Here is a 12,291-nt window from a genome sequence, read left to right on the forward strand (position 1 = left end):
TTGGAACAACTCAGGCAGTATGAGTAGCAGTTTGGTTTAGCTATTTAGCTACAAGTCAACTCTTAGGTAGATTTTTGGAACAAGGCTGACAAGGTCCAGTGCGGGGAGGGTCGAAAGTAAGGCGACGAAGCCAAAACAGATATAGAATCTCTCTCTCTCTCTCTCTCTCTCTCTCTCTCTCTCTCTCTCTCTCTCTCTCTCTCTCTCTCTCTCTCCTGCTACACACGCAGACATTAACAGTGATAATACAAACACGCATACAGACAGTAAAAAATAAAAGGGCAAATTTACTCCAGAAATATATACTCCGAGGAAAATAAATTTGACATGCACAAATGCCTCGAGCATCATTTTACGAAACGCTATGAACTTGATTCCTTCGCAGTTACTGAAAAACCCAACATTATTGCAATCTCAGAAACGTAGGTAAACTTTGAAAATAAACACTCAGTCGCCGAGTTAGCAATACCCGGATACAAGCTATTTACGAAAGACCGCTTATACAGGGTAGGTGATGGAGTTTTGGGTCTACGTTGCTCTTAAGTGCTATTAACATAAGGAAAGTAGACATACACACTTACGACTCTATATTGACATTACCGATAAGTTCAAAAGTCAAAAACGTCTCGGCGTTATTTACAGAACCCCTTAACAAAAAGACGACGACGATAAGATGCTATACAATGAAATCAACATTATAGTAAACAATAAAGAGGTTAAAATGATAGGAGACTTCAACAGTCCAAACATTAATTGGAACACGTTAACAGGTGACCGAGAGGGAACGAGACTAACGGAACTGATTGAAGACGCTTTTCTAGCACCGTTAACTTAAAGAAAATCAACCAGAGGTAAAAACATTCTTGATTTTGTCCCCACCTTGCTAAGCAGGTGAGAGTTTGTCAAACAGCGATCATAGTTTGATTAGAGATAAACTTATGAAATAAATGACAACAAATTCTTAGATTCTACATTACAAGCGAGCAAATTTTGAAAACATTAGACACGAAATTCGCTGTACCAATTGGACAAAACTTGACGTTCACACAGTAGAGGAAATGTGAAGTAATTCTTAAAAGCACACTACTTGAGATAGAAAATAAGCATATTACACGAATTACCGACTAATTTGCCAAAAGAAGAAAACATATAAGAAATTCAAATCAATGGAAACCGATGAAAATCACCAGGAATTAATCCAAATCCAAAGAGGGTATAAGGTCATAAGACAGAGTAAACACGAGGAAGAAATGAGATATTCCTTGAAAGTTAAGAATAATCCTAAGGAATTCTTCAGATATTTAAGACAAAGAAAGACAGTAAAAGAAGGATTGGACCATCACTGGACGAAAGCAGCGTGTAGTATGAAGCAGCAAAGCCTCAGATTGACTAGACGTAACGAGTGGTGTGCCACAGGGGTTGGTCTTACGCCCAATGCCTTTCGTAACATACGTTAATGACTTAGAACTGGGTCTCATTTCTAAGATTTCAAATTTGCTGACTATAGAGTCCATTTGTCTCCTTTGTGAATACATAATTATTTGTCTTCTTTTCAAGACTTAGAGTTTATTTGTTTCGTTATCAATTAAGAGAGTCCATTTTTATCCTTACCAAACCAGAGTCAAAACAAAGCGTCCGTTTTTCTTGTCAAAACAAAGAGTCCATTTTGTTCCTTGTCAAAACATGGAGTCCATTTGCATCCTTTTCTTCTTGTTTCTAATCATGTATCTCTCTACCTCCTTGTCTTGAGACAGTCCGTTTTCCTTTCTCTGAGTCCATACCTCACCTTGACTTAACACTGAAGCCATTCTTAGCACCCATTTCATTCACCTTCCTGTCTTGAGTAAAAGTCCATGTCTTTCCTTGTCTAAACATGGAGTCTCCTCCCATCCATGTTTTGGCACAGACTCCACTCCCCATCTTGTATTAACATCGAATTCATTTCCCTCCTTACCTTAACACAGAGCCAATCTCGGTCCTTGTCAAAACACAAGAGTCCAATACTCTCCTAGTCTTAACACTAGGTCCATTCACCTCCTCTGTACACACAGTCCATTCATCTCCTTATCTTGTCACAGAATTCAGTTCTTCCTTGACAGAAGACAGAGTCTATTCCCGTCTTCTTTTCAACACTGAGGCCATTCACCCACTTGTCTTAATAGAGAGTTTGTTCGCAATCTAATCAAAACATAGTATCCATTCCTCACCTTTTATTAACATTGAGTACATTTCTCTTTATTCACTGCCTTGTCTTCCTGAACACACAGTTCATTTATCTCCTTGTCTGAACACAAGAGTTTTTTTTCCCTCCCTCGTGATAAGAATGGATCCATTAACGTCCTTGTCTTAAAACGTAGTCCATTTTCCTCCTTGTCAAAACACAGACTCCACTCGCCTCCTCCTCTATACACACAGTCTGTTCACCTCCTGTTATCACAGAGTCCATTCCCTTTGTCTTAACGCTCAGTATATTTCCCTAATTGTCTTAACATAGAGTCCATTGTCTTATCACCCAGTCCATTCCCTTCCTTGTCTTAAGAAGTTCATTTCTTTCTGTGTCTGAAAACAAAGTCTATTCTCATCCTTTTAACACAGAGTCTATTCCCTCACTTAACACTGTATGTCATTGTGTAAGTATTCATATGTATATATACTGATAACCTCAAAACCAAGTGAATGAAACATATTTTGGTATATATGTCCAGATGTGTGAATATCTGGAGAATGTGTAAGGGAGATGGGGAAATTCATTTTCTTTTTTCCAGATTTCTTCAGTGACTTGTCCCACGGACACACAGCTCCCTCTCACGTACACAGCTCCACCATACATACAAAACATCTTCTTGCACACATTGATTAGCATTTGATGTTTGGTATTTAAGGAGGCTGTTTGATATCCTTTCCTTTGTTATCGACTCGTAGGTACGGATTGTAACTTCTCTACATAGTTTCAGCTGAGTGTTCTAGAACATCCATGAAGAAAAAATATTATTATCATTACTGCTATTAATATTGTTGTTGTTTTTGTAATCATGGATGAATGTGGTGTTGAGTTGCGACGAGTTGTCGTTGGATTGAACCAAGGCGCATGACGCGGGTGTAGGACACCATCCATGGAAGAGTGTGTGGGGCTTGGTTGTGGGGTGGGGTGAGGTTGTGTATGTGAGGAGATGAGGAGGCCACATCCTTCTTACCTCGATGACCCGAAAAACGACGAAGTAGAATGAAAATCTTACCATGATTGTTAATATAGTTTCTATTATTCTTTATTTATTTATATTTATTTTGCTTTGTCGCTGTCTCCCGCGTTTGCGAGGTAGCGCAAGGAAACAGACGAAAGAAATGGCCCAACCCACCCACATACACATGTATATACATACACGTCCACACACGCAAATATACATACCAATACATCTCAATGTACACATATATATACACACACAGACACAAACATATATACCCATGCACACAATTCACACTGTCTGCCTTTATTCATTCCCATCGCCACCTCGCCACACATTCTTATTATCATTATCATTAGTTATTTTCAACAATAACGATCATTGATTCTTTCCCAGGTACGAACTTCACTTCAGCGTAAGTGACCGAGTGTGGCGTCAGCGGGACGTGTCGGCCAACGTGACGGTGGCCGTGAAGCTCTTGACACAGGACTCCCTCGCCCACGCTACGCCCATCACCCTCACGCCCACCACACCCGCCCAGCTCACCAGAGGCTGGACGCCCAGGGTGAGAGGCAAGGGTTCAAGAGTTTCGGGGATGATTCTACCTCCTGCGTGCCTTCCTACATACATACGTCCTGTCTTCTTTTAGATTTTGAAGTTGATGATTATTGAACGGTCTTGCTCTTCATTTAGGTTTTGAAATTGATTATTGAACGGTCTTGTTCTTCCTTTAGATTTTGAAATTGATGATTATTGAACGGTCTTGATCTTCCTTTAGGTTTTGAAATTGATAATTATTGAACTCTCCTGTCCGTACAGGTTAATCAAGTCGTATCATTATGGGTTTCAGTCGAGTTAGTCGCATTGATCAAGGTATTTTGTACGTGTTGGTCTATGTTATACCTCTTGATCAAGGTTAATATTCGTGTTAATCCAGTGGTATAATCTTAATTGTAATATCATTTAATGATAGTACATGTCGTGATCGAGATGGTGTATAACACGTCTTAATCGAGACGTTACACTTCTTAATACACAAGTTACAAACCTTCATCAAGACATTATATGTCTTAATTAAGACGTTATACGTCTCATGAAAGACATCACCATTCTTAATTGATAAGAGATGGTAGACGTTCTAGTCTAATGATAAGGTTTGACGTTTCAATCGCGACTCAAAGCGATTTTTGATGGGATTGTTGTACGTCTTAAGAGATGTCATACGTCGCTATGAAAAGGTCTTGTGTCTCAACGAAGGTGTCATACGTCACTGACAATACGTTCAGCAGAAGGTGTTAATGAATATGGTTTACGTTTTGGTCGAGTTCAGTACACTTACAAGAGGTTCCAAGTATTAATAAAGATGTTTTGCATTTTACTCAGTATGCCATATGCTGTAATCACAAGGAAATACGTCTTAATCCAGATCTTATACGTCTTAGCCAAGATGTACGTCATAAAAACGAGATGTTATGGTCTTAACTGAGATGGCATATATTTTGGTCAAAGTGAATTCCTCTTTGAAAGTAACAATGCAAGGATGGGAGGTTTTCCAACCCACCTGAAAGTATCAGTACGAGGATGGGAGGGTTTCCAACCCACCTGAAAGTATCAGTATAAGGAAGGGGAGGGTTTCCAACCCACCTGAAAGTATCAGTACAAGGAACAGGAGGGTTTCCAACCCACCTGAAAGTATCAGTACAAGGATGGGAAGGTTTCCAACCCACCTGAAAGTATCAGTATAAGGAAGGGGAGGGTTTCCAACCCACCTGAAAGTATCAGTACGAGGACGGGAGGGTTTCCGACCCGCCTGAAAGTATCAGGACAAGGATGGGAGGGCTTCTGACCCCCCGCTCGTATTAGAGATAGTTGGGTAGTTTCCCTCACTTCCCTCTCCCCCAGGCATAAAGGAAGTTGTGACTTTAGAAGAACCTGTGTCAGTGACGTGTTGGTAAGTGCCACGCGAATGATACAGAGAAGGGGTTTGTGTTTGTGGATTGAGTTCCACCGACCTGGTCCAGGGTAGCGACAGACGGCGGCCACTACGGTGTTAGCTGGCTGGCTCATTGCTCCGCTCTTACTCCTCCACCCAACACCCTAGTGGTGGTGCCTCCATCGTCGACGCATGCCCAATCGCTTCCCCTTCCCTTCTTTTACATCTGCGGATCCTCAGCTCGAATGAACACTACAGGTGAAACACCACACAGAAAAGAATTGACGGATCTGATACACAGGCATTTTGCGTCGTAGAGGAAGATTTTCAACTCGGCCGTGATTGAGCTTCTGGTAGATGGACGAGGTAGTCTCTGCAGGCCTTCCCTTTATTCTTCTTGCCCCAAGAGCCCACATAGCAACGAGTAGACGGGGTCAGTCTAGTGGTAATACTTTCCCAAACTCTGCAAGTACCACCAGTAGATGTATAAGCGTCACCTGCCTAGCCCACGCAATCTTTTTCTTCTCCCTTCTTGTAAAAGTAATCTTTCACTGTGTACGTACGTGTCAACGCGACCCTCGCCTGGACAAACTTTCCTGGAAAACACTCGAGGAAAACTTCACAGGCCTCTTGTTCTTGATGAAACTTTGCAGCCGAGATATTAATACCCCAGAGGAGGTCTAGGCCAATTCCTCTCTCGCGCGCTGTTTTCTGCACGCTGGTGAGGCTTGAGGAATAGGTTACAACGATGTAGTGTGTGCGATAGTGATTCTGTCTGTGTGATAGTGATACTATGTATGTGTGTGATAGTGATACTATGTATGTGTGTGTGATAGTGATACTATGTATGTGTGTGTGATAGTGATACTATGTATGTGTGTGTGATAGTGATACTATGTATGTGTGTGTGATAGTGATACTATGTATGTGTGTGTGATAGTGATACTATGTATGTGTGTGTGATAGTGATACTATGTATGTGTGTGTGATAGTGATACTATGTATGTGTGTGTGATAGTGATACTATGTATGTGTGTGTGATAGTGATACTATGTATGTGTGTGTGTGATAGTGATACTATGTATGTGTGTGTGTGATAGTGATACTATGTATGTGTGTGTGATAGTGATACTATGTATGTGTGTGATAGTGATACTGTCTGTGTGATAGTGATACTATGAGTGTGATAGATACTGTGTGTGTGATATTGATACTATGCGGGTGATAGATACTGTGTGTGTGATAGTGATACTATGCGGGTGATAGATACTTTGTGTGTGATAGTGATAATTTGTGTGTGTGTGCGCGCGTGTGTGATTGTGACAGTGACACTGTGTATGTGTGATAGTGATACTGTGTGTATGTCTGATAGTGATACTGTGTGTGTGATAGTGATACTATATGTGTGTGTGATAGTGAAGAAACCACTAGAGCATTTACCTTCCCCGTGAACGAATCGACGTGCGTGCGGAGGGGAAAAATATAAGAGGATCTTGTATTCGTTTAGAAATTCATGGTTGCACTTTCGCCGCCATCAAAACATTTTTCTGAGGGTGTGATGATTTTAGTGTTGTCATTTGTGACTCTGTAAAACCCCTTGAGTGCAAGCTATGCATTATTTGTACCTCTTCCTTGTGTATATTTTTATGGTACATGATGATATCAAGTCTCCTGTGTGTGTCAAGTGCTAAAGGTATAGATATTTGTGGAGAAATGTGGAATACAGTCGTTCATGGAACGTACCATGCACAGCAAAAGGAACGTAAAAAAAAAAGTATCTAGCAAAAGATGATGAGCATAAAGGAAATAGATCTGAGTTAAGGGACTCAAGTCTTGCAGCAACACACACACACACACACACACACACACACACACACACACACACACACACACACACGTACATGGTCGATACAAACACCATCCATAAATTTAAGATGTATGATAACAGAGAATGTTCAATAAGTGGGGCCTCACGAGTGTAAAACTCTCTCCCCATATGGTACAAATGGGTAGTTACACACACACACACACACACATACCGTACAACCTTTCACCTACATAGCCCATCACACACGAAAAATCGTCAGCAATTTCTAAGTCTCTTCACAACCAGACTTCCTTTATACACCACACGTACTTCCGTGGCTGTCAGTCTGACGTGCACGGTTCGACCTCCAGGTAACATACACTCACCCCTTGACTCTCTGGTTCATCCAGCGCCCCCAGGTGTGGATTCCAATGACTTACACCGGCCTTATGAAACTGGTTAACGGTTGCCAGACGCCTCCACCTGCTGGTGGCAAGACGTTTGCAGTTTAAGCTGGACGCTTTTCAAATCGGCGTCCCCCGTGGTGGGGTTTGCTGCGGTAGCCGTGAGCTGTCAAGGACCCTAATATATCCACCCCACGTAAGAGAAAATTTGCTCGACATCATGACCATTTCTTCTGCCCCGTCGCTCAAGTTTTACGGCGGGTTTATAGCTCGTGACGTAAATCATGCGTTTAGGATAGCGATAGATCATGTATGAAGTGCGGGTCGAGGAGGTGTATACTTGCTGAGAGGGGATCATAGTGGATGACTTCGAAATAGCGCGGTCGGTTGCTGTTAGATTTACTGTTGACATATGGCCACTCCACCACCACAACTTAGGACGAACCAGACTGTCGATTTTAGCTATTTTTTTCCTCCCCCACACTTTCTCTGTTGTCTAGTAATGTTTTATACTGTGTTTGTGTGCGTGCGTAGTATGGGTTACTATGGGGCTTTTTGAAATGGTTGGCGGTCTTGTGGTTCGAATCCTGGTTGTGGCAGATGGTTCACAGTCAACCCAGCTGTTCGTTAACTTCTTGTGGTTGCTTGATGAAATGGGTATCTGGCTTAGGCTAAGGTCTCTCGCTTCTACTTGTTCCCCACACTTCTAACACATATATCCTCTTTGTCAATCTTCCCTCACTCATTCACTCCATATGTCCAAACCATTTCAACACACCTTCTGCTCTCTCACCCACACACATTTTATTACCACACATCTCTCTTACCCTCTTACCCTTTCATTACTTACTCGATCAAACCACCTCACACCACACATTGTCCTCAAACATTTCATTTCCAACACATCCACCCTCCTCCGTACAACCCTATCTATTGCCCATGCCTCGTAACCATATAATATTGTTGGAACTACTATTCCTTCAAACATACCCATTTTTGCTCTCCGAGATAGCATTCTCTCTCCAAATATTCTTCATCGCTCCCAGAACCTTCGCCTCCTCCCCCACCCTGTGACTCGCTTCCGTGGTTCCATTTGCTGCCAAGTCACTCTCAGATATCTAGAACGCTTCACTCCTTCAATTTTTCTCTATTCGAACTTCCATCCCAGCTACCCTGTCCCTTAACATTGCTGAACCTAATAACCTTCCTTTTATTCACATATACTTTTAACTTTCTGCTTTCACACACACTTCCAAGCTCAATCACCAGCTTCTGCAATTTCTCACTCAAATCAGACACCAGTGCTGTATCATCGGCGAACAACAACTGATTCGCTTCCCAGGCCTTCTCATCCTGAACAGACTGCATACCTGCCCCTCTCTGCAAAACTCTTGCATTCACCTCCCTCACCACCCCATCCATAAACAAAATAAACAACCATGGTGACATCACACACCCTTGTCACAGACCGACCTCATATTCTTAAAGCTTCAACAAATTATCTCCATCAACCTTATTATATGCCTTTTTCAGATCCATTATTGCCATAAATAAATCCACCTCTTTTTCTCAGTATTTCTCACACATTCTTCAAAGCAAACACCTGATCCACACATCCTCTGAAACCACACTTCTCCTCCCAATCTGTTGCTCTGTACATGCCTTCACCCTCTCAATCAATACCCTCCCATATAGTTTCCTAGGAATACTCAACAAAAATATGCCTCGGTAGTTTAAACATTCATCTTTATTCCCTTTGCCTTTATACATTGACACTAAACGTGTATTCCTCCAGTTCCCAGGCACTTCTCCATGATCCATACATACATTGAATATCCTTACTACGATTGAATATCCCTATTCCTATGTTATCTGGCTCATAATTTCCGTACCCTATAAAACGTTGCTTCTTTGTTTCGTATATGTTTTTCCATCAAACTCCTCCAGATGTGTATATCTCCCCAAGTATTTGACTACCTGCCATGGGCCGTTGTCACATTCACAAGCCGTATTCCTCAGAACAGATGTTTTCTCAATATACACCACAAAGAACAGATCATCTCTAAGTAAAATGATTCTTTTGAAGTTTTCTCACTTTCTTATGATCTAAAGCAACTAATTATAAACCTAGCACGGGTCTGTGATCATGTCACTTTAACACACTCGACTTCTTTTTCACTACATACATTTCCAGTACAATATGGCTCTCTACCCACTTAAGGTATTCCGTTCAAAATCGTATCCCTTTCCTCTCAATCTGGACTCCTTCATCCCCTGCCCCCATTTCGTAGCGCCAACTTTGGCTGTTCTGAAGATCTCACTAATTTTCCTTGGCTAAGTTTTGCGCAGGCACATTCCTTGGGCACGATATTGCATCCGCAGCCGGAATGCCTCCAGCTGTGCTGATCATATGGCAGAGGTCATCTTGGCTGGGATGGAGTCCTGAATCCCATCTAACAACCATGTCTCCCCAGATCGTGGTCTAATCGATCTTGGTTTGATCCTTATCGTACCTGGCTTAATTTGGGTGAAAACTCTCTATCCAATAGAACCGCTCTTTTCGGATCATGGATTCTTCCATCTACTCTGGATGACTCTATATCTCGTCTCTCCATCCCTCCTCACCTCCTCCTCCTCCTTCAGAACCAGTGCCTCGCACAAAGTTCTCCGAGTCCTCTCGAGCTACAGGAGGACAATACGTACAGACCAGATAGCATACCTCCATGCGTCCCAGGAATGCGCCTCAGAGATAATCTCCAACTTACACTCGAATATTTGGCCTGTGCCTTAATACCCACACATTCCCGTCTTGGAAGTATGCCTCGATTCAGTCCTTCCCCGAGAAAAATGACCGTTTCAACCTTTATAACTATCGCCTCCATCGCTCTGCCTTTATCTTCGAAGTCTTTGGAATTCTTAATTTTTTCTTAAACGTTTGGGATCTCATCCCTCCCCCTTCCTTTTAGATCACCAGCGGAGCTTTTGCGATGCAACGTTTACTGGTGATCTCTCCCATGTGACTCGCCTTCAGTCATTCTCTCGTGAGATTTTTCGGGAAAATCATCTCTCAGGGACTTCGACGACATCTTTAAAACGTTTGACAGGGCTGGCACGTCAGAGCTTATTTACCTCTCACTTTCTCCCCGTTTTCTAACCCCTAAAGTCCCTTCGGGTCTCCCCATCATGTTAGTCGTTGATGGAGCAACGGTCAAGTCTTCTTAAGGGTTCTGTCCTATCGCCTAAGGCCTCTCGTCTCTTCATAAAGGATATTCGTTTCTATAACTTTAAACTTTATTATTTTGCGACTCCTCCTCCTCTTCCCTACTCGCTCCTCTTCCCATCCTTACGATGATGTACATTCCGTGTCTCGCACTAAGCATGTTTCTCATAATTCGAACCCGTGCAGTATTTTCGAATAGGGGCAGCTCTTACCAACTTGTATTTAACTGCGTAAAAACGCAGGTTCGTCATATCTATCCTCATTTGTTTCCCACCGTCTATAGTTTCAAGCCATTCAACCCTCCATCAACACAAACATGTTAGACGGCGTCGTCATTTCTTCCACTCCGTCCCAGAAATCCCACGTAGTGAGCACTGCAAAATCTGGTTCCCACAAGCTCGGGTGTACAGTAGAGCGACGCAATTCCTTTCTCAGCAGTTGTTCCAAAAATTTCGGGGTCTTATTCTCTCCAATATGGAGTATACAGCCCGCATATCTAGAAATCTCCTGTTGATTTTTAAGCCTCATAGCAACACTTAGGAAAGGCACTTTATAAACACATAACACCAGCTGTGATTTTGAGCATTTCGTATTGTTTCTGTACCCTGGGCAGGTCCAAGCCATCCATCACCGTATGATTCCACCGATTCTGTGGTAGAAATTGTCGTACTTCTCAAAACTAGTAATGGGTATGTATCGTTGTTCGTCTGAAGTTCTTGATTGCTTTTTTTTTTTTTCTGTCTTCAAAAAGACGATGCCAACCATCTTGGTTCATTTTCAGTAAACTCCGTTGAAAATGTGGTATTCTTGACTTGTTTATCTCTGTTGACTGACAGAGGATGAGGTATGTTGTTCTCGATGTCAGTGTTTGCGCTAAATGTATAATAAAACCTGAAGATGATACTTGAGGCAGCTCTTCGCCTGATTATAATGTTCTTGTCATTGGTTAAAGGTGTATATCACAATGATGAATTATAAGTGTTTACTTTGATATATATTTATACAGACATTTTGCATATGCATGTGCACTTTCATAGATAACATAACGCCCTCTAACAACAAGGATTCAAACTCCATACCATTGCGTTGGCAGCCAGGTTCTCTAACCCAACAACCACGCATTGGTGTTAATAGGTTCAAGTCCTTGCAGTTGGAGGGCATTATATGATGTCTGTATGTGAGTATAATCTGAATGCATTATTACACTGTGGTGACTAATGATATTTGAATAATCTTGTCGCCTCAGCATGGAGGCGGTGGTCTGGGTCGCCTGGTAGACGGCGTGCTGCGAGTGGTGGATGAAGGTGGCTACACCGTGGAGGTGGTCAGTGTATATGGCCACCACGCCTCACACCGCCACCACCACCGCCACCCACAGCATTCCCCGGACTCCCACACCAGCTACTTCATCCCCTCCACCACCTCTGCCCACACACCCCACAAGGGTAAAGCTCTACATGCGGCCAGCCAACGTCCTCCCTCTTCCTGTGTGTGGGTCAGTGTCAGGGGACCAAGAGGGCTGTTCATGGACCCTGTTAAGCTCCAGGGACTGCTGGGTCTCCACACTCGACAGGTGAGTGTCACACACCACCTGCTTACACATTTACATCAGTGCTTACCAGAGCATCATACGTATACCATTATTAGACAAACCAAAGCTTAGTATATCATTGCTGCCTACATCATTGTTAACCACACCACCGCCAGCTGCACTTGTCCACCACACCAGTGCAAGCTGCGCGTGT

The 12,291-nt window shown here is 42.6% G+C and overlaps 1 protein-coding gene across 1 annotated transcript in view; it reads left to right on the top strand.

Annotated features, from left to right (window-relative positions):
- LOC139757672 (putative neural-cadherin 2) overlaps positions 1–12,291 on the top strand; it is a 630,644-nt gene that overhangs the window by 578,452 nt on the left and 39,901 nt on the right. Inside the window, 2 exon segments of the mRNA XM_071678436.1 lie at positions 3,579–3,747; positions 11,793–12,119. Of these exon segments, the coding sequence (XP_071534537.1) occupies positions 3,579–3,747; positions 11,793–12,119 (496 nt within the window).

The sequence above is a fragment of the Panulirus ornatus genome, chromosome 27 (genome assembly GCF_036320965.1).
Source record: "Panulirus ornatus isolate Po-2019 chromosome 27, ASM3632096v1, whole genome shotgun sequence".
In the NCBI taxonomy this organism is placed as follows: domain Eukaryota; kingdom Metazoa; phylum Arthropoda; class Malacostraca; order Decapoda; family Palinuridae; genus Panulirus; species Panulirus ornatus.